This window comes from Protopterus annectens, chromosome 8.part0, assembly GCF_019279795.1.
Source record: "Protopterus annectens isolate FY-2018-M chromosome 8.part0, PAN1.0, whole genome shotgun sequence".
Classification (NCBI taxonomy): Eukaryota; Metazoa; Chordata; order Ceratodontiformes; family Protopteridae; genus Protopterus; species Protopterus annectens.
Window position 1 is genome coordinate 1,685,578,096 of NC_056741.1, and position 24,491 is coordinate 1,685,602,586.

At 39.6% G+C, this 24,491-nt stretch overlaps 1 protein-coding gene across 1 annotated transcript in view; it reads right to left on the minus strand.

The window, feature by feature from the left end:
- The window catches only part of LOC122808531 (adhesion G-protein coupled receptor G1-like), a 953,755-nt gene that overhangs the window by 294,234 nt on the left and 635,030 nt on the right, over positions 1-24,491 (minus strand). The window contains exon 2 of the mRNA XM_044079485.1: positions 17,364-17,409. Within this exon, the coding sequence (XP_043935420.1) occupies positions 17,364-17,409 (46 nt within the window). The remainder of the gene's footprint in view (positions 1-17,363; positions 17,410-24,491) is intronic.

Consider the following 24,491-nt stretch of genomic DNA (forward strand, 5'->3'; position numbering starts at 1 on the left):
TCAAGTGACGTAGGGATTAATGCCCACCTCAGTAAGTTTATTTATGATTCCAGAGTAGGGGATGGTGTCAAAGGCCTTGGCGAGATCCAGATAGGCTGTGAACTGCCTTACTGTTGTCCAGGGCTCTGGAGACTGATTCGAAGAATTCAATCAGATTCAGGAGACAAGATCGGCCCTTCACAAACCCAAACTGGGTGGGGTCAAGTGTTTTAAGGTTGCCAATGTCTTTATTTATAAGTTCCATGATAATACATTCCATGGCCTTGCAGATCAGGCTCATCAGACTGATGGGGCGGTAGTTCCCAGGTTGCAAGGTGGATCACCCGTTGTGGAGTGGGATAACTGTAGCTGTGCGCCACTCAGTGGGCACAAAGCCTGAGGTGAGGGTATGATTAAACATGACACTTAGGTGAGGTGCCAGTTAATTTTGTAGTTCATGTAGTACACAGCCTGGGATGTCATCTGGTCCCATGGATGCTGTATTTTTAGCTTTGGAGAGTGTGTGTTTTTACCTGTGTGGCTGTTATTACCGGACTTTGGCAATCTTCCGGTATTGAGATGGGCCATTTAGGGGGTGAGAGGGGAGTGAAGTTGGCATTGAATCGATCTGCCAGGATATTGGCAATATCCTTGGGATCAGTATATTTAATGCCATTCTGTTGTAGCTCAGAGCAGATCTGAGCATTGCCATTTAGATTCTTGACATAGTTATAGAATGCTTTTGGTTGTCTTTGGAATCTTTAGCAATTTTATTTTCATAGCTAGCTTTGGAGGATTTTATGAGGGATCTCAGCTTCTTACTGAGGCTGGTATGGTAGTTTTTTTGCATCCTGGGATTTTCCTCTTTTCTGCAACAGTTTCTTCCTTTTGTTGTAAAGTTTGTTTATGGCATGGGGACCACCAGACTGGCTTCCTTTTTTGGAGGAGAGCATCTTGGTTCTATTTGGGATGGCACGATTCATGAATGAGTGGATGTGCAAGTACAGTGCCGTAATGTAGGACTCAGCAGTCGAACTTTCAGTTCCTGTCTGCATGGGTGTCATGAAGTTTGTAGCATGAAGTTGGCATTGGAGAAGTTTTTTATGGAAGTTTCCTTACTGTGGGGGTGGGGTGGGATGTGGATGTTAAGGGTGATTAGCTTATGGTCTGACCTGACCAACAAGGGGGTGACCAAAGGTGTGGAGCATCGATTTCCCATGTTGGTAATGACCAGGTCTAGGATATTGGAGACCCTGGTGGGACTATGGATTAGTTGATCCAGGCCATTGGAATTTATGAATTCCAAGAACCGTTGGGAAAAGGTGTTGGTACATGAGTAGTTTTCCCAGTTAATGGCAGGGTAGTTGAAATCATCCAGTATTAGCGTGTTTGGTTGCATATTAATATTTTCCAGTATGTTTAGAAAGGTGTAGTGAGAATCTTGGGACATGGTGGGGGATCTGTAGCAAGCTACAATTTGGATTGCAGTCTTACCTAGGGTTAGCTGCACCTGGAGAATTTCAGACGCATTGTGTTGGGCAACTAACCTGGTGGTGTGAATATCCTTGGTGAATATGGACACTCCTCCACCTTTAGTGTTTTGATCCTGGTTTGGTGACCAAAAAGTGTGGTAAGAGTTGTAGCCTGGTATTGCAGGTGTGCTCTCTGGAGCCTTGAGGCAGGTCTCAGTTACTGCACAGGATATCAATGTTCTCCATTTTTAGGAGTGCCTTGAGAGAGTGCATTTTGAGGTTTAGACTTCTAGCATTTAGTAGCATTACCTTCAGATTTTGCATGTTTGCAGGCAACTTGCCTTGAGGAAGACGTTGTAGCATCTTCCCAGGAAAACACTAGCACTGCAGCTGTTTTTTATATTTTCTATTGCAGAGGGTAGTTCTAAACAAATATACATTCTGATTCACTTTTCTTGTTTATCAGCGCAGACCATTTCAGTGTTGCTTTTTATTTTAGGTTGCTCCCTCTCTACTTTTGCATGACTGGATCAATTTATTTTCCTTCTCCCATTGCCATTTCATTGCAAAGGTGTATACTCAGCTGCTCTCCTTTATTGGTTTCAAAATACTTCTTTTGGCATATTTTAAGCAACCACAGTTATTTGTTTGATTTTTTTATCTACATTTTTATCCTTTCTTTCAGAAAGTGTATGCCAGTCTTGGAAGTGTCCAGGATGCTAAATGACTTAGTTATGGCTTTGTGTTTTGGTGGAAACAGACTTAGAGCTCTGCGTTCTCCTGTTTATCTCACTTTCTATAATAACTTTTTCCAGAGTGCTTAACTGAATTCTATTTTTTTCTCTGGTTCTGTGCTTTTTGTAATTTTCTTTTGTATACTTTAGTCTTGACTTTTACTTCAGAGTTTCCTATAATTTCCTATTCTGGCAACCCTGACAGTATTGAGTTCATGCTGCTTTCTCACTGGGGCATGATTCTGATAGCAGAGAAAATCCATTTTGTTAGATAACCATAATCAACTTCAAACTCTTTTTGTAGTTTCTATATTATCTATTCTGATTTTGGATCTCTTTTGGAGTGTCCCTGCCTTCCTTTTCCTGCATTCTAATTTTTCGTGTTAATTATCAACCTGCTACACTGTATCATGAGTTCATGAGTTAAATCAGGAGTTACAACAATAGGCTGCAGCAATTTTGCTAGAATGGTCTGAATTTCTTATCATACTACCTGTCACATTGACTGCATATTACCTTAGCTAATCTTGCTTTAACAATGATGGTCAACCTGACAAGGGAAATCATGTTTCCAGAATCTAGATAGGCAGGGTTGAACTTCCTTTCCTTTTAAAATACAGCACACATCACTAGCTTGGTTGTGTTGTTGTTCAGTATGTCTGAATTATTCTAGATGTTAGAACAACTTAATTTAAAACATGCATTTCAGTTTTCACATTTCTGCATTTTGTTTAGTTGCATAGAACTTTACAAACTGGCCTCTTCCCCATGTGCAACAAATTAACACATTGTTTGCTATGTTTTGTTTCATAGAAGGCACTATTCTTACTCCAGTTTAGCCTTAGAAGTGGGCAGCTCAGTTTTGAAAACAATGGCACTAACTAATAAACATTCTATTAAAACTATTAGTCTAGCAGAATTCTTGGGATTACTTTGAAGTATCTACTTTTTTATATTACTGCTTTTCTAAGTCAAAACTTTAAATACCAGTCTCCTGCCAAAGTTTCTGCACAGTTTACTTTCATGATGTTATTTCCTCGAAGGCAAAGCTTTAAAATATGATTTACATCTTGCAGCTGTGTGCTTACAGATTTAGCTACATAAATAATCCAGTTATTAAATGTTATTGCTTTTACTTAAAGAGTTATGCTATGACTAAATAATCTTTTATTTTATTATAGTCTGTGTGGTTAGTTCATTCTTTATTCATATAAACTTTCACTGCCTTTCCTGTGAGATGGAAGGTCAGGATTTTTGCTGATTTTACTTGATTCCAGTGATCTCTGGTGGCATAGCATCATACCTCTTAACCTCTTAGAGCAAGAAATCTGGACAAGGCCATAAATAATAGGGGCACAAAGGTCCAAAAATAGGGACAATTTTTAAATAGTGCTTTTACAAATTTCGAAAGTTAATAGAATAACAGGTTTTGCATTTAGATTGAATTTTCTGAAGGGCATGGAGTCTGAAACTCAAATGTCAGTTATTATTTTCTGACTTCAGTTTTCAATTATTTGCTAGAAAGCCACAATTTTGTGAAAAATATACCAAAAATATGAGGCAAAAATCTGGACATTCTGTGAAAACCTGTACAGTTGAAAGGTATGTATAGCATTCAAAGTCCACCAAATAGGGGTCCAGGTCATCATCATCATCATCCTCAATCCCCTTTTTCTCAGTTTCTACATGGGTTTGGGGTATCATGTTAACTGTTGTCATCTCCCTTGAGTCAGTAACACACTCCTTACTCATACCTGACTGATGCAGATCTTCTCTCACACAATCCATCTACCTCTTTGCTGGATGCTGTCATTTCCTCTTACCTTCTTCCTGTCTGACCCAAATCTTCTTCACCAGATTGTCTTCTGCTTTTCTGCACATGTCCCTGAACCACTATAATCTATTCTATTTTATCTTTCCTTCAAGTGCAGCTACTTTGCCTTCCACTCTTATGTCCTCATTTCTTCGTCTATCCCACAGTGTGCATCCTACCACTTTTTACGCACTTCATTTCCATCACATATAGCTTTCTCATCTGTTCTGCGTTTACTGCCCAGGTTTCTGTACCATACAGTAGTACAGGTCACACCACTGTTTTGTACACCTTACTTTTCAGCTTCTATGGCATTTTTCTGTCACACACTGCACCTGACACTGTATGCCAGTTGGTTACAGCCCCTCAGGTTCTAGCTTTGACCTCTTCATTCACACTTCCCTTCTCCTCAACCATCTTTCCCAGATATCTGAAGCTGTTAACCTGTTGCACTATCTTCCCTTCTATCTCAGTTCTCAGCTTCTTCTGTTTTCCCAGTTTGCTGCCATTACCACCATCTTATCTATGCATAGTTTCATACCATGCACCTTCAGATTTTCTTTTCTTTTCCCTTATCCTTTGGTAAAGTTCTTGCTCAGAGTCTGCCTGTAATGCCACATTGTCTGCATACAGCAACGTTGATGATCTGTCCCCTCCAACCTGTTTGCTAATATCACCATCATGAACAGCAGTGAACTCAGAGATGAACCATGGTCCACACTCACTCCCACTGGGAACCCTTCTGTAAGACTAAATACCCTGTACTTCAGTCATTGGGTCCTTATACATAGCCTGCACTAATTCTACCAATGTTTCTGGGACTTCAAACCACCACAGTACTGACCAAATCAGTTTTCTTGGGACCTTGTCATATCGTTTCTACAAGACTAGGAATGATCAGTTGGACTCTTTCCTCATCTCTATCTTCTTCTCAACTATGAACTGACAAACCAACTTTACTAAACCAACCATGAAAGAAATAAAGCCAGTGGCATCCACAATGTGGTTTTATTATAAAACTTAAATACATGCAAGTACAAGAATAAATATACTATAAAATCACAGATAAGCGCTTTTGTCCAGTAACTATAAAGACTTCATCAGACAACATAATCTTCCATTGACCCAATATTTATACATATTCTAGATCACATGATGAAACCCTCATGTGATCGTTAGAATTTATAATCTTATAATTAATGGATGAAAGAACTTATCAGTGATTTTATTGTATTTTTTTTTATTTCTTGTACTTGCGTATATTTTATTGTATTTTTTTTTATTTCTTGTACTTGCGTACATTTAAGCTTTAAAATAAAACTAAGTTGTGGATGCCACAGGCTTCATTTGTTTCATGGTTCTTCTCAACTATCTGTCTCACTGCAAACACTGGGCGAGTCGTGCTACATCCTAATCTGAATCCAAACCGCTCATCTCCCATCTTACTTTCTACTAGTCTGCATATCCATTTATTACTCACCCTCTCCAGAACTTTCATACAATGCGACAGGAGTTTGATACCTCTGTACTGCCCACAGATGTGGATGTCCCAGATCATCTCACTGGTTAATTTGTTCATTGACAGCACAGTCTAGGGTTTGCAGCTGTGTTGGACAGCATGATTTGCTATCACTCCACACCTGTAATTCCACAGTGTTTCCTATAATTCCTTAATGTTTACAGCCACTAGCTAACCATTCTAGAAACATAGAAGTCATAGTACTGTACAGATTTTGTAGTTCAAAATATGGTTTTCATATGACAACAGAGGTACTGTGAGGAAGTGAAACTTGGCAAGTTTCTGGCCAGTTGCCTGTGCACATACTATTAGTGTAAGTCCTAAGAGAGATTGGATGCAGGACTATAAAAATACATGCTTATTTTCAAAAACCATAGCAAACCAAAACCATTACCCATACGGTTTTGCAGATTCCAACAAAATTGCACAGCACATTAGAGAATATCGAATAACGTTTCACAGTACATAGAGCCTCTCCAAGATTTAGGTTCTTATTAAAAAAAAAGTCCAAGGCTGCCAGTCTCAACCAGGCCCAGCTTCTAGCTCTATGAATATACCTTACTGCAGGTACAAGCCACAGGCTACCCCTGATGTAACTCTCATTTCACACTTCCAAAGTCTTCCTTCAGTTAATTAGGCAGATGAACAACTAATTTCCTGCTTGTTGTTTTCAACCAGCCTCTAAATTTGCCACCTAAACTTAAGGATCTCTGTACCCTGAACAAATCAACAAAAGCCAGTTAGAAGGTAAAACTAGCCACCCAGGTGAAGGATAACCAGAAAGCCTTCTTTAAATGTGTTACAAATTTCATAAAGAATGTTCAGCTCTGCACAGATCTAATAGTAAAGGATACTGCAGACTTAGACCTGGAGGACATATCCAGTTTTCTAGTGGACAAATTAAGTTCACACTTAATTTAGTTCACACCTTGCCCCCCCCCCCCGTACTCCCTACTTGCATCTACACCCTCTCCAGTTTTCCATGAACAATACCTCAAGGCATGATCCAAGGCCAAGAACACTAAGATAAGGTACTGGGCTGCTGAATGGTCAACCTGAAATATGACTTGTCAGATCCCGCACAGATGTTATTCAGTATCAGCCTCCAAACAAGCTCTGAATTACTTGATGAATAAAAAACAGCAATGGTCATCTTCTTACACAAAGGTGGGGTGCTAAGAGACCCAGGTAATTATAGACCCATAGACCAAACTCATCTGTGAGACTATGCAAGGGATCATTATGGAATTAATAAATAAGGACCTAGATAACCTACAAATGTTTGACCCAAGCCATTCATCAGGGGCAGATCCTGCCTATTTGACTCGTTCAACTTCTTTGAGAAAGTTATTAAAGTAATGGACGAGGATGAATCAGTACACAGCATATTTAATCCTTGCTAAGGCATTCAACACCATTCCACATTCAGGTATCATAGATAAACTCATCCAGCTAAATATAAATCCCTATGTAACTCACTGGATAGCAAATTGGCTCAAAAATAGAACCCTGGAAATTACAGTGGGCAGCTGTACCTCTGCCAAAAGACCTGTCACTAGTGGTATACCACAGGTTTCAGCCCTTGGGTCAATTACCTTTGACATTTACTTCTCAGAGGTCAAACCAAATGTTAATGCTTTATGGCTGAGCAAGTCTGCAGATGATTGCAAAATTGGTGCCATCATAGACATTTCCCAGATGGCACCATAATCCTCCAAGAGTGCCTTTCACAAACCCAAATAAGCACATTTTTTTGAAGTAAAGGTAAAGCCCTATGCTATCCAGGTGGCTGTAAACTGGCTCACAGGCAGAACACAGCAAGTTAAGATAGATGGCAATTTGTCTTCCCAAAAACCTTTTTGTTTATGTAATTTATTTTACATTTGTTTACCAGAAAGGTCCAACTGGAGACAACTTCTTTTTCATTGGAGGCCTGGGGAGAAAAGCTCCACATAGATCTAAAGTGAACAATACAGTTTAATTAAGCATCATACTTTAGATTAAGAGTACATTGAATATATTGCAGATACATTATATGTGTAAGACAGACTAATAGAGACTACAGTGTTTGGAATGCACTGTTAGCAGTGGTATCTTTCAGGACTTGGTTCTTGGGCTGTTCCTAGTTGGTATATATTTATCATGATGTTGAGCACCTTGAACCAACTAAGTTTAATGATTATTGCAAACTTGGTGCCAACATGAACTCCCTGGATGGCTTTAGGATTCTACAAGGGGGAATTACCACTTAGAAATGAATGTTGTCAATACCGTGGACTTAATAGCATCCTTTGAAAAACAAGAACACACATGGTGTTACAGCATAAATGGTGAACCTACCAAAATGAATTTTGTTATCAGAGACCTGGGCATATTTGTACACAATAAGGGCTCCTTTTATCACCATAAGTCCATGGTCATTAGAAAATCTTTATATTTGCCCAGCTTCTTACCATGTTGTCAATACCGTGGACTTAATAGTTGCTGGCTTCCTCTCCGGTCCAGCTGGTGAATCTGGGAATCTTGAGACAATGTTACAACTGCCTCATGTACACAGACAACCCTCTCCTCCTCCCAACAAGTACAAATATATGTGAGAGATGCAACCATATAGCCAAACTGGAGGCTGAGCTCTCTCGACCCAGTACTGGTGTAACCAGTCAGGAGGAGAAGGTAACCACACACACCATAAATCCAGTCTCACATAGACCTACCACAACTGCATACCAAACACATAAACACACAAAAACATACTTGGAGGCTCTAAATAAAAATCTGCAAAAGCAGCAGAGACCTCCAAAGCAGACATCCAAACAACCACTTCCCCAAAACAAATCACATGCAACACATAGTTCACAAAGTCAGTGTGCCAAACAGTCACAGCCCTTAAGACCTAACAACATACCTGATACACTTGTAATAGCTGACTCTATAGTCAGACACACTGACGTCCCGCTCACCAGGCTGAACAAGGAAAAGGTCACAGTGAGCTGCCTGTCAGGTGCTAGAATCCGCCACATAACACAGGCACTCAGGTCACTCCAAAGCAGGTACAAATATGGCTCTGTCATTGTCCATGCTGGTGTGAATAACCTGAGATGTACCTCCCTGGACTACATGAAAAGAGACATGGAGGAGCTCTCTGATCATGTAGCCCAGGCCGGTATGACCCTGACCTTGAGCAGCATCTTACCCTCACCTAGAATGATGCCACAGTATAAAGACAAAATGATCAATTTCAACAATTGGCTTACGTATTGGTGTCATTCAAAGGGGATCCACTGTCTGTCTGCTTGGAATGACATGCTCGACAAGCCATGCTGCTTCGCAAGGGACGGCTTGCACCTGTCACCCCTGGGCTTTCGGATATTGGCAAAGGCTCTTGCCACCCCCATAGTGCCTTTTTTAGGCAAGGCTCAAAAGACAAACCCACCTCCTTAGACAACACAAGTAGAAAGAAACTAAGGGTAATGCTGCTCAATGTCAGAAGTCTAAACCTCAAGATGCACGCTCTGAAAGCCCTCCTCAGTATGGAGAACATCGATGTCTGTGCAGTGACAGAAACCTGGTTTAAGGCTCCCGAGATCACCCCAGCACTACCAGGTTATACCTCATATCATGCTTTTTGGCCCCCAAACTTGGACCGAACCACAAAAGGAGGGAGAGTATCCATATTCATCAAGGATACCCACACCTCCAGGTTAGTGGCATTGCATGAAGCATCGGAGACCATCCATGTGCAACTAACAGTGGGCAAAACTGCCTTCCAGTTTGTAGCATGCTACAGACCACCCTCTCAAACTCAGGAACCCTGCTCGGCCTTCCTGAAGACACTGGAGAATATGAAGGTCTCTCCAAACACCATCATATTGGGGGACTTCAACTATAAAAACATAGACTGGGAGCATTACTCAAGCCCCAACACCCTAGCCCAAAGGTTCCTAGAATTCATAAAATCAAATGCTATGGAACAACTAGTCACCACTCCGGCAAGAGGGGAAAACATACTAGACTTGATCATCACAAACATGGGGACACAATGTTCCATACCAGAAGTATACCCCTCTTTGGTAAGATCAGACCATAAATTAATCTCACTGGAAATTCACATCCCGCCCCCACCCCCAGCACAGAACACCGCAGTGAAGAACTTCTCAAAAGCTGACTTCACACTTCTTAAATCCAAAGTGGAATCTTTCAAGGCCCCCGGGCCAGTGGAAACTACAGCCCAATCTGCTGAATCCTTTATAAACGCATTCTATGGACACCTTCAGGAATGCATGGATCATGCAATCCCAAATAAACCCAAGACCCATTTCCCCAAAGGCAGGCATCCTGTCTGGTGGACCCCAGCCATAAATAAGCTATACAACAGAAGGAGGAAGCTACTACATGATAGAGCAAAATCCCCAAAAGGGAAGGCATCTCTGATCAGTACTAGCAAAAAACTACGTTCCCTCATAAAATCATCCAAGGCCAGCTTTGAGAGAAAAATTGCACAAGACACTAAAGATAATCATAAGGCCTTCTTTAGTTATGTTAGAAACCAGGGTGGCAACTCCCAGATATGCTCAGAGTTAGTCCATAATGAGAAAAAATACACTGAACCCACAGACATTGCCAACATCCTGGCAGACAGGTTCAGTGCAAACCCCCCCCCCTCCAAAAGGACAAATATCTATCCCAGCAGAGTGTTGCCTCCTGACATCTCAGATGCCAGATGAGAGCTGCCATCTATAAAGCAAAAAACACAGCATCAATGGGACCAGACAGTGTTCCGGGCTGCGTGCTACATGATCTCCAAGAAGAACTGAACCCACACATAAGGCTGCTGTTCAATCACAGCCTTACTACAGGATATGTACCCAAAGAATGGCGTACAGCAACAGTGGTCCCACTCCACAAAGGAGGTGCTTCTACGGACCCTGGAAACTACTGCCCCATAAGCCTGACTAGCCTGGTCTGCAAAGCTATGGAAGGATCATTATGGAACTCATAAACAAAGACATTGGGGATCTACAGACACTGGATCCTACCCAATTCGGCTATGTTAAGGGCAGATCCTGCCTCTTGAACCTGGTCGACTTCTATGAAACAGTCAACAGGGCCATTGATGAGGGTAAGGTAGTTCACACAGCCTACCTGGACCTCGCAAAAGCCTTCGACACAATACCCCACTTGGGCATCATAGACAAGCTCTCCAGCTTAAATATAAACCCCTAAGTCATAAGATGGGTTGCAAACTGGCTCAAGGACAGAACCCACATGGTCTGAATTGCTGGAGCCATGTCAGACTCTAAACCAGTCACAAGTGGCATCCCACAGGGCTCAGTACTGGGACCTTTCTTATTCGGTATATATTTTTCTGAGGTACGGGCTAACACGGGAGGACTGTGGCTGACCAAGTTCGCAGATGACTGCAAACTGGGTGCCATAATTGACTCTCCAGCTGACACAAGCATCCTCCAAAAGGGACTCACAAAAACGGATAACTGGTGCCGAGCCATGGCCTTAAACTAAATGCCAAAAAGTGTATAGTCATACCCTTTGGGAAAAACAAAGTGCCCACAAATTACCACATAGGTGGAAATCCATTAAGTATGGAAGAAGTAATTAGGGACCTAGGGACTCAAGTTGATAGTAATCTCACCTTTGACAATCACATTGCCAAAGTGGTTAGAAAGATCTTCTATATAGCCCACCTTATCATGAAAGGATTCACATCTAGATCAAGGGAGGTCATTGTGCCCCTGTACTCTTCCCTCATCAGGCCCATAATTGAGTACAATGCCCCATTTGGGATGTACCTTACCCGACACCTGCAGCAACTAGAAAGACCCCAAAAGTACCTCACAAAGAGGATCAAGGGACTCAAACAAATGCCATATGCTGCTCAGCTAAAGAACTCCAGCTCTACTCAGTTGCATACCGCCTACTCATAGGCGATCTATGCCTGACGTACAAAGCCATGTCCAACCCAGAATTAATGGACATGCTCCACCTCAGAAAATCCAAATCCCTTAGAGCTACGCGATCAAGAGAATTGAACCTCAGCACAGAAATAAATAGGACATGCTGGAAGGACAGATTCATAACCCAGAGGCTCTCTTCACTCTGGAATAATATCCCAGTCCATGTTAGGCAGAGCCCCTCACTGACTGTCTTCAAGAGGAATCTTGATGAGTGGATGGGAGATCATAGGTTCACCCTGGGGGTCATTTCTGTGTCACTGCTAGACAGAGGCACAGTAAAGTAACCTTAAAAAGGGCACGGTAAACTCATTCCAAGGGGTGGCGAAAGCCAAACACACTCTGGCTAGGCTTGTAAATGCCCTATGGCAGATAGCCTAGTATGAACCTATGAACCTATGAACCTATGAGTATAGCTTCTAAGTCCAAGAATGTCATCATACCTCACTGTCTGCCACTCATTATTGTACAAAATGCATCATTCAGCATGTACCTGTCCAGACACATGATTCAACAGGCCTGAGCTCCAATACCTATACAGAACTGCTTCATGTTAATAAAACTGAGAACATAGTAAACACCCACATAAAGGACCTCAAGTTTCACCATAACATAAATAGAATTTGATGATGTGATTGATACCCTCAAAGTGTACTGCTCCTATGAAATTGACATGCTTCACAGTTTAAAAAGAAAAACAGCATCTCTCATTCTCTTCAAGTGTAACCCAGACAATTGGATCAGTGCATATGAATACACGTCTAGTCTCCCCTACAGTTCTTTATGCAAAGAGGTAGCATTTAGTAGGCATTGCTAGTGGCTATAGGCTGCAAATAATTTGCCAGTAAAAATGCCTACTAATAATATATGAATCAAAGAACCTGTAGGCAAGATATTTAGTAAACAGTTTGATGTTCAGTTTATACTACATTTTGGAAGACTTGATTTAACAAATGCAGTAGTTCCGTGAAACCACAGGTGAACTGTTCTACCAATCCTACATGTTGCTTTCTATTGGCATACTCTCAACTAGTACAGAACAGTCAGGCAGCAAAACAGGAAAAAAAGCTGATTTGTCCATACGTGAAAATGAAACATAAAACTGTAAAGCTGTACTACAATTATTTTGCATAATTTACTGTGAAAATAGTGTGCGATGGAGACACTGCTATCCACCAACAATACCATATACACTTTATACAAGATATGTTCAGACATAACTAGAGGCATTTTTGTGCAGATTCATGGTTGTCCCAGGATACTTCCTAACATATAGCTGATTAATAGACAAATCTTTCACCATATATTAAACAATAGCATTAGACTCAGAGGTGGGCCATATGTGTCAATTCATGTACTGTTAGCATACTTTGTTATCCAACAACAGGACTGCATCAGACAAAGAGGTAGGTCAGATATGAAGATTCATATACTATGGCATATTTTGTCATGAAGCAAAGGATGTCAACAGATCCAGTCATGGACAAAATATGCCCACTGATGTCGCAAAGAATCTCATCAGATCTGGACTGAGGAACACATTTGATGCAGTTCAAGTTTTTGAGACTTACCCAGGGATTCAGTAAGATCATCATCACAAGTGGTAACAGCTTCCTTGATGCAGGAAACTGCGAGTCATACACACATTAGCTTCTTTGACAAAAAACTCATTATCAGCTAATCTGGATTTCTAAGAGTCAGCCCTAACTACAACAAGTGCAAATCAGCACTTTCCTGTGGTAGTTTCCACTAGCAGCCAGTGCATCGCGTTTGTACAGACATCCACCCTCATTCACTCTCCCACTCATAAACACATTCAAACACATGCACACACACACACACACACACACACACACACACACACACACACACACACACACACACACACACACACACACACACACACACACACACACACACACACACACACACACACACACACACACACACACACACGCACGCACACACACTGTGGTAGTTTCCACTAGCAGCCAGTGCATCGCATTTGTACAGACATCCACCCTCATTCACTCTCCCACTCATAAACACATTCAAACACATGCACACACACATTCTGTCCTTAACTTGACAGAATGTCTCTAGTGCCTTTTCTTATTTTACTCCCTGCCCTTGCAAATCACATATCATTACAATCAATTATTATTATTATTAATTATAATTACAATGCCAGATTAGAGTTTCATACTTCTTACAATATTAAAAAATAAAATAAAATAAAAAAAGCAATTTCCTTAGCTAACTGATAGCTGAATTAAGGCTGCTACTTTGTGTGTCATGGAGCAGTGTTTGAACCATCCCCCTTTTACTTTACTTTATTTTATTTTATTTTATTTTACTTTTTTGTTATATTCATAGACTATTTGGGTAGTATTCCTGGTATCTAGTGGTGATTTAGAGGGTTAACATTCTCTGAGTAAGTGCCAAAAGTAAAGGGTTTATTTATATATTTATTATTTAATAACCAGGTGGGCACAGTGGTCAGCTGACTCTTTTCAGTCACAGCCTGAGCTCAAAGGGACAACAAAGAATAACAGCAATAACTTACAAACACAATATTTACAACAGCAACAGTAAATTGTAAGAACAACCTTTCAAATGGCACACAGCTCCACAATATTTACAACCCTGCAGGAGTTCAGCCAGTATTTACAATAGCTCAGTATTTTTGGGTTAAATTTGATACTTCGTATTAGCAAGCTGTACACATTTTCAGTATCATGTAGTTCAAATCCATTTTAAATATTTCAGTATTTGTGAGTTAATTTTTCAGATTTAATATCAGAAAAAAATATAAGTACACTGCTATCACATCAGAGGGAATAATATGGGGATATATATATATATATATATGTATATATATATATATATATATATATATATATATATATATATATATATATATATATATATATATATATATATATATATATATGTCTCTTATATTGGTTGTTAACCAGTAACTCTAAAGCACTTACAAAAGGATTCAGAGAGGAGATGGTTTTAAGTATTCTCTTGCAGTATTTTGTGGTTTCCTGAGTTTTGAATTCAGATGGTAAATGATTTTACATAGCAGGTTCCAACTCAGGAGTGTCCTTATGCTTTTGCATTGTCAAGGATACAATCTTTTCTTTTTAGTGGTGGGGATCAGCACTTTTAAGTATAGTGTAGTGAAGAAATGAAGGATCGGCTTGGAGGGTAAATTTACAGAACTCATTCTCTGCTGTTTATATTTTGTTGGTATTGTATGCTGAATGCAGGACTACGGCAGGGAGTCAATATTCAAGTCTGGAGATTCGTACTTTCTTAGCAATAGCTGTGTGGGGTTTTGGGAGAGATCAGTGTGTGATTTTGGAGCAAAGTTTAAGCTTTGTTGGTTATAAAGTCTGTGGGTGCAATAAATGTTAGAAAGGGGTCAAGGATAAGACCTAAGTATTTTTGTTCAGTATTATTAGGAATAGTACCTTCATTATCAGTTATGTGAACACAAGGAATATTAGGTAACTTATTCAATGATGTGAAGATCATTACATTAATTTTCTTATTGTTGATTAGCAGCTTGTTGGACAAAGTCCAATTGTACAACTTAGTAAAGTCTTGTTGTAGTTTTGTTTGTAGGTCAAGGAGGTTATAGCTGGATTGTAAGAGAAGGTCTGAATCTTTTTAAGTGTCTTTAGAGTATGCTATATGGAGTATCACTGGTGCTTCCCCTTCCCCAAGTCTTTTATGTTGCAAAATTTTTGTAAATGGTTTTAAGGCATGATATAAGGAGTTATCAATGGTGTCTAGAGTTCCCCATGATGTAGGATTTGCTCATTTGTCTGGCAGAGTGTGGAGGAATGACAGCCCCCCTGCAAACACAAATTTATGCACATACACAGACAGAAAATACTCAAACACACACACACACACACACACACACACACACACACACACACACACCTCTTCCCTACCTATCTGCTGAATAACTCACCTTCTCTGTGACATCCTAGGCAGACAGACCCGCACAGCCCTACAACTCAGTGATAATCACACACACACACACACACACACACACACACACACACACACACACACACACACACACACACACACACACACATCCACCCTATCTATCCACTAAATAACCCCTTTCTGTAACCTCCGAAGCAGAGACACACACCCACACCCACAATGACCTCTACATTCTCTCACACATGCAGCCACACACATGTGCACACCCATCAACACTACCTGTCTTCTAAACTCCTAGGCACTTATCTCTAAAGCAGTCAGAAGAATGTTAGCTTTTAGCAGTGTTTGTTAACATGGGTAGCTGATGCAACTTACACAGCCATGCAATTCACTTATAATAATCACTTTTTTTTGGTTATATAAATGCCTTACTGCAGGCATTTCCAGGAGGGAGACGATATCACTAATTAACATAGCCTGATCCCCAGAATACGTTATTAGCATTTGTGGCAGGCTGTTGAGACAGCCCACATCAGAATTGAACCTCATTGTGGTGCAGCACTGTGGTAGACCTGCCTCTGAATAGGAAATGTTTTCTGCAAGATATACACAAAGATTACAACTCACAGTAATATTTCTGAATTTGGGTAATATTTCTGAATGTGGGCTTTAGTAAACAAGCATGTTACTTCAAGAAGTAAAAACAGCACCACATAAAATCAAACACTACACACAATTAAGCACTGTGCAAAAACAATGAACATTTAAAGTAAAGAAGTCTGCTCAAATTCTTCCTAGGTGCCAGTATGTTATACTTGTTTGCTCTTGCAAGACTAAGCAGCTATGCAGAATAAAAAGTATGCAAAATATTGACTTAATTTGCAAACATTGCCATTTTTGTAATTTTATTTCCAACTAAATTGCTGCTTAAACTGTTTTTAATATATTACAAAGAATCACAGTATAATGTTTAAGTGAACTCCACCACATTTTGAAGCACTTCATTTGCTATCTAAACATTGCGAAGTTACTTATTTTTACTTACAGAAAGTTAGTCATGGCAGAATTTAGCCACAACAGCTAGCATACTATCAACCAACAGAAAATACTAACGTATACCATTTCCACAGACCTCTTTCACCTTATCAAAACTGTTGAAGTGGTATGGGGCAATGGGATGGGAAAAAGCACTGATAAAGATGGTCTCCCAGTATATCAAGTATCAGGATATGACAGTTTACCTTTGGTGATTCAGCCCTACCAAACATAGTTAGACAGATAGACAGACAGACAGGATGACAGATCCCATCATAAAACCAAAATGCTGTTCTACCTGAACTGCATAAAACAGTATAATTGACAGTGGGCTTGCACAAATGATATTGTAACCATCAGGAAGTTCTTGCTGTCTCTGGCTAGACAGCTGTATTGTTCTAAGTTTGCCATCCATTTTCAGGCCATGGCTCGAAGCTGCCAAGAATTTCACATAATGTCTAGACTTGTGCCTTATATTTTTGGTCTCTTCCTCATAAAATATGTGGTTTTCTGGCAAATCACTGAGTTCTGAAGTCAGTAAGTAATGACAGACATTTTAATTTCAGATTTCATATCCTTGTGAAAATGCATGCTAATGTAAAAGCTGTTATTCTGTTTACTTTCTACTTTTATAACAGCAATATTTAAAATTTCTCACTTATTTTGAACCTTTTCTGCCCCACTCTATTATTTTCGCCTTCAACCAAAATGTTTGGACTAAGAGGTTGATAGGTATGTTTCAGACAGACAACTGTATTATTGTTGTAAAGGTGACAAACACTAGTTATTCAAACTAAGACAAGTGGGAATTCCAAAGGTAATAAGTAGATTGAGACATTTTTCATTTATAGACAGAAACACAATAATTACCATCTTGTTCCATGTTCCAGAAGACACATGTATTCTTTGAATTATTCTGAAAATAAAAAAAAAAATACCTAAATTGTTAAAAAATAGTAATGTTCTCTATATATTATCTTCAATGTCATATGTGAAGTACAGTGATATTTTTGTAAACAAACTAGTACCTTTTGGGTCAGTAAACCTAATTTCACTGCACATCATGGAACAATGCCTTAAGTTATTTTTTCAATGTGTATAATAAATTAAAGTTTCAGGAAATTAAACCTTTTGTAAAGCAGCTTAAGAGGTATGATGAGGAGACTGATTGTATGCAAGCCGTGCACATTGTGTTTTGACTGCTACAGGAAGGGTCTTCTGATCCAACAATCACAAGTTTTCAGAGGTTTTGAAATGTTCAGGTTTTCATTATTAAAGAATTGCAGCCTTATTCTTCAAATAATGGTGTACTGCTCTTATCTAACCCACTTTAATCCCAGGACTGGCAATATACAAAAACAAATTCATGGCACATAGTATATTAGCAATGAGAACATGCAATCGTTTGAGATTAGCCTATGTACAGACATTATAAAATAATGTGCAGTTGCTTATGCAGATCGCTCACCATACCTAACCAGTCAGCAGTTATTTGTCTGCATCCCTCAAATGTGCTAGTATCAACTAACAACTGTCATAATAATAATAAAACTTTAGCACTGATGTGTACTGCCAACAGAGAAACACATAACAATCTCTTCATTACAACTCATCTCCCTTTTTATTTTTTTTAGAACTGTTTTCCCACGTCAGTTGTGGTCTTGTATAAAAATATGTTTACACAAGTCTTAAATCTAAAGTTACAGGATATCCAGATCTCCTCTGTAACATGTTTTTCAAAATGACTTATTTAATAAATTCAAGATAAACCTAGTCACAAATATAGAAAGCTTTGTCTGTCTTTTCTTAGTATGTTAGCATATTTAATTGCCAAACCACTAGTGGCAATCATTAAACCTGTGTCTTATTTTTAATATTGTCCCATCTTGTCCTTTTCATACCAAATGTACCAAATTATAGTGGAATTAGAGAATATAGTTCAATTTCAGATGGTATATACATGTCTTCTACATTGTTGTACTAGATATCGGACACAACAGTATATGAAACACCTGTCAGTAAGTATATAAAAATGGAAACATGGCACTAGCTTGTATTTACCAGGCTGTGGATTGTGATTCATTACTGAGACTAAACAGAAATTCCTTAAGATTCCAAGAGCAGGATAAGTTATTTCTTACACTTATTTCATTGAATTGCACTTTTGAAATGTTTATAATTGTGCTATACAGTCAATCTACTATATTTTGCATTGTTATAAAGCTTTTTTTACTGTTTCGCTGCATTTATGTACTGTTTTATACTGTTTAACTGTATTTTTCATTGCTAGATACTGTTTCATTACTCTAATTGCATGTTTACTGAATTACTTAACTGTAAACTGCTTTTTCATACCGAGAGTTGTATTTTCTGTTTGTGAGTGTGCTTTTATGTGCATTTTTTATTTTTTGAGGTTTCTGTGTTCTAGTCAGGTATCATATAACTGATTTGTTTGCAGTTAAAAGCATTCTCTAGAGTCTCCTTGCTCCTTTATCTGTTTAAAACTTTCATTTAGTGGCTAAAGCTAGTAGCTTTAATAGTTTCACACCCCCTCCCTATTGTTGTCTTGTTCTTGTACTTGGTGGCTTTGCAGTTGCTCACCCATACTGTAGATTTGATCTGGGACACTCCTCCCATTCTAGTGTCATTAGTTCATTTTACCTAACAGAGAGAGAACATTTGTGAAGGCCAACCCACTTAGATTCTTAACCTTGAATTGACTTCTGTTCCAGCTTTCTCCTTTTCCACTTTACTAAAAAAAAAAAAAAAAAAAAATTCTAAGCTTGTTTCTCCCCTTTCCTGTAATGAGTCTAGCCCAGATACAGATCTGCTGTATCCAGGACTATTTGTAAGCTCCTGAGCCCCCAAGCCTTTCTGTGCTGGAGGGAAGCCTTCTAGGTTATCAGTGGGAGTGGTAAGTACTAGGTAACTTCTCTACCACATAAGGAGTGGTTTCTGGCCCAAAAATTGTAGTTATTGGCTGTCTGGGCAGTTTTTCCATCTCCATTAACTTTCTGATTTAAAAGCCCGCATTTGCACTTGTTTCCCCACATTCCTGTAACTATAATCCAGATACCGATTAGCTGTATCCAGGACTGTTTGCAAGCTCCTGAGTACCCCAAGCCTTTCTGTGTTGGATGGAAGCCTTCTAGCTTATCAGTGGGAGTAGCAAGCACTAGGTAACTTAATTAACACACAAGGAGTGGTTTCTGGGCCCAGAAATTGTAGTCATTGGCTGTTTGGGCAGTTTTTCCATCTCTCTCAACTTTCTGATTTAAAAGCCTGCATTTGCACTTGCATCCCCCTTTCCTGTAACTAGTCTAGTCGAGATACAGATTTGCTGTATCCAGGACTGTTTGTAAGCTCCTGACCCCCCCAAGCCTTTCTTTGTTGGAGGGAAGCCTTCTAGGTTATCAGTGGTAGTGGTATGCACTAGCTAGCCTATCTACCACAAGAGGAGTGGTTTCTGGCCTGGATTTGTGGTGTATTGGCCTTTTGGGCAGTTTCTTCCATCTCTTTCAACTTTCTGGCTTAAAAGCCTGTGTTTGCGCTTGTTTCACCCCTTTTCTGTAACTAGTCCAGTCCAGATGCAGATTTGCTGTGTCCAAGATAGTAAGCTTCTGAGCCCCTCAAGCCTTTCTGTGCTAGAGGGAAGCCTTCTAGCTTATCAGTGGGAGTGGTAAGCAGTAGGTAGCCTATCTACCACAAGAGGAGTTGTTCCTGGCCCATAAATTGTAGTTTATTGGCTGTTTGGGCAGTCTTTCCATCTCTCTCAACTTTCCGGTTTAAAAGCCCATGTTTGCTCTTGTTTTCCAACTTTCCTGTAACTAGTTTAGTCCAGACACAGACTTGCTGTATCCAGGACTGTTTGAAAGCTTTTGAGCGGTGTAAGAGCCTGCTATTCCATTTTCCCTTAGATCTACTAGTTCTCTCCTCTCTTGCACTTATACTAGCTTATTAGTCTAGCACTTTACTTGATTTCCTGTAGCAATTATTGTAGCACACAAATGCTACCAGCACTAAATGTTCTACAAAGAAACAGATCTAGTACTTATTATCAATGCCCACCCTGCCAGGCATATCTAAAGGTCAGTTCCCTGTGCTTTATCCTATTACTCTGGTGAACTTGGGCATCCTGAGCAATGTAGCAATTGCCTCATGTACACCGACAACACTCTCCTCTTACCTTCCAACACTCAGACTTATGAGAGATGCACTTGTATAGCCAAACTGGAAGCCACGCATTCTCCAGCCAAGACTGGAATAGCTGGTCAAGAGGAGAAGGTCAACACTTGCATCACACCACATGGAACACATAGCCCTCTGGAGCACACACCAGCACTGCCTTCACAGAAAAACACAAACCACACACTCATCTTCGCGGAGGCTCTCAATAAAAATCTACCAAGCAGCAGAGTCCTCCAAGGCAGAAATGCACTCAACCACCATAGTACAACACTAATCACGAGACACATGACTCTTTTAAACAGTGTGTCACTCAACCAAAGCCCCTAAGGCAAAACAGTATGCCCAACACACTAGACATAGGGGACTCGATAGTGAGGAACACTGCTGTCCCACTAACTAGGTTGAATAAAGAGAAACTAACAGTCACCTGCCTGTCAGGTGCCAGGATCTGACACATAACGCATGCACTCAGGTCACTCAACAACAGGTACAAATATGACTGTGTCATTGTACATGTGGGTGTGAATGACATGAGATGTACCTCCCTGGACTACATGAAAAGAAACATGGAGCAGCTCTCAGATTATTTAACCCAGGTGGGTATGACATTAGCACTGAGCAGCATCCTACCATCACCCAGAATTATACCACATTACAAGCAGAAAATGATTGATTTCAACAATTGGCTAAGTTTCTGGTGTCATTCTAAGGGGATCCAGTATCTGTCTGCCTGGGATACCATGACTGAGACACCTCGATGCATTGCCAGAGATGGCCTGCATCTGTCACCCCTGTGCTACTGGATACTGGCCAAGGCTTTTGCCACCCCTATAGTGCCTTTTTAGGCAGTGCTCCAAAGCATACCTCAACCTGGAAACATCAAAAATCTGGACAAGGCCCATGAAAAATAGGTAGAAATCTGTACGCTGATTAATGTAAAATTTGCATGCATAATTAAACCCCACCCACTCCAATGGAATTGTTGGATACCAACTTTGAAATGCAAACTGAAGAACAGAACCAAAATATAGCACCAGAGTCCCCCTGCAGCCATTCCAAGGGCCCATTACCTGGCTATTTCACCCCATTTACCATAAACACTAGATTATGTGTGCATACTGCTTTACTTCTACAATGACTATTTGGATTTTAGTTTTTTACATTTTACAGCACAATCTGCAAACATTAATAGATACCTGCTAAACAAAGCAATACTGTTTAACAATGAAAATAGACTTGGCATTAAAACTTTTCTGCCCTTGAAACTCACATTCATTGAAACAGTATTGAAACACAACCCATACCACATCCAAAGAAAATGTATTTGGCCAGTGGCAGATAAAGATTAGCTGCCACATGCATGGGCCTACTTCTGTTTGGCACATGTTGTATACTGTCGAACATTCACTCTAGATCCAACTAAAACCATGCTCTTGTCACTCGCAAGCATACGTGTGTGTTTTTCTGTCAGCTTGAGTTGACAAATTTCTGTAGTTTTGCTCAATATTAAATCACTGTCATGAAGTAAAATCTTTCTCACAGCAGCACTGCTAATACCACACTCAAGCCTGTCCTTTATCAGCTCGTCTTTTAAGCCACCAAACCGACATGTTTTAGTGCTGTTTCCCAGGTCAGTTATATAAACTGTAAATGCTTCCCCTGGTTTCTGATCTCTCGTGTAAAACAAATGCCTGTCTAGGTAATATTTGTCTGGGGGTTACACATTTCTCTGAACTTGCACTTCAAAGACTCAGGGTCTTCCCTTGATTCAGCTTGCAGAACAATATGATGGTTTTCACCTTCTCCCTCATATACTGCAGGTGCATACACAAATAAACGCTCTCTTTCTTTGCCCTCTGACCCAGCTAGATTTAGCAAAATCAGTGCCCTGTTGCATGCATCTCTATCTTCATAAGCTGCTTGTATAAAAATATCATATTCTTGCTCAAATACTCTCCAATTTTCTGCAATATGCTGATCAAATACAAGTGGTAGGGGCTTTCGAAATACATCTGCCATATAAACACATACCAGTGAAGGGTTTTGCAAATAAACACAAGCATACACACATGCACATATGCCAGAAACTTATGCCAGTATTTGTAACTTTGTCTAATGTCTTTGTACTTCTGAATTTATACCTTTTGGGCTTTTTAAAATAATGCTAATAGACCAACTCGTAGTACCACTGAATAACTGGACTTTGCAAAATAAACTTCTCGGGCACTTTTATACTCTTCTAATATCACTTTGAAAGGCTAAATGCTAAAGTCATTTATCATCATTTTGCCAGAGACATTTATCATCATTTTAAGAAACATCTCAAACAACTTTACAATGTGAATGAATAACTCTCGGGCATTGTAATGCTTTTGTAATACTGTTTTTTGCAAGAAATCACCTTTTATCAGTGTAAGAAATGTATTAAATAACTGCACAATGCGAATAAATCAGACATCTCTTTCCTTAAACTCAATAACTTTTCAAAGTAATTGCACTTTGCGAGTAACTGCATACAGCACACTGAAATGTCCCCAAAATGTTAGTACCTTATTAAGCAATTCTCAACAGTGCAAGAAACACTCTGTAATTGCGGCATTTTACGAATAGACACACCACCCAGCACAAGAAATTTTTCAAAATGGCTATACTTTGACTGTATTTAATGAAATAGTTGTACTTTGTACACAATAAACTTTTCAAAATAAATGCACTTTAATAAGCACACACTGTAAGCACTTTCACACACTTTGAGATACTCTGAATAACTTTAGTTATGCCCTTAATACAATACAAAGTCATAATTATGCCAAAATATAGCACTTTGCCAAAACACATGCAGTCAGCTTGCTTTATTTCTGCTTAGTGTGCCCTTTTTTGCCCTTATTGTATTTGTTTTGTGCCTTCTGTGTGGAGTCTGCATTTCCTCCCCACGGTCGAGTGGCCTCCGAGAGACATGCGTGAATGGGTGTACCTTCACTGAAGGTTGGGTGTTGGGCTGGCAACTCGGCACCATAAAAATCTACTACCAATCATTAGCGGACCGGAGTTCTGCTGTGGCAACCCCTAACCAGGAAAAGCCGAAAAGACAAACAAACATATTTGTTTTGCTTGTTTAAGCCCTTTTCATGCCCAATGTACTTTTCTTGTACTTGCTTTACTCTAAACATGCCCAGTTTTGCTTGAAATACACTTGTTTTGCTCTCTACATGCTCGTTTTATCTTTAAACATGCTCATTTAAGCTTTACTGTTAATCATTCCATCAAATACGTTTGTTTTAAACATTTTGTTTTAGTTGTTTTAAACATTTTGTTTTAGTTAACAAACTTCCTATCTCCCGCTTGCTTAATAGTGTGGTTTGTGCCCTTGTAATGCCCCTTTTTGTCTTTTCTATCAAGTAAACAATTTGTTTTACTTCTTATTACCTTTGATTCGTTTCTGGCTCTTTTTGAGCTTGTTTCTTTTATTTTTACCTTCACTGTCATCTTTGCACCTCATGGCTCCTGCTTCTATTCTCTCTGATCCTGGTCTGATATCATGTCGCTCTCCCATTCTGGATACAGTAGAAGAGTATTTGTGGGTTTTGCTCAAGCAGCTTTATTTTGTACAAACACATTATTATTTAAGGTTACTGGTTTTAATTTATATGCAAACTACCAACTGTATTCATGCATGCTATCACTGTGACTGCTCTTACACAATGGTCCTATGGAGTACATGTGTCGGGGATTTTATATGTGCACGTACAGTCTTGACGTGCTTCTTAAAGATACAGTGCACATCACTTGCACTCTGATCTACAGCAATCC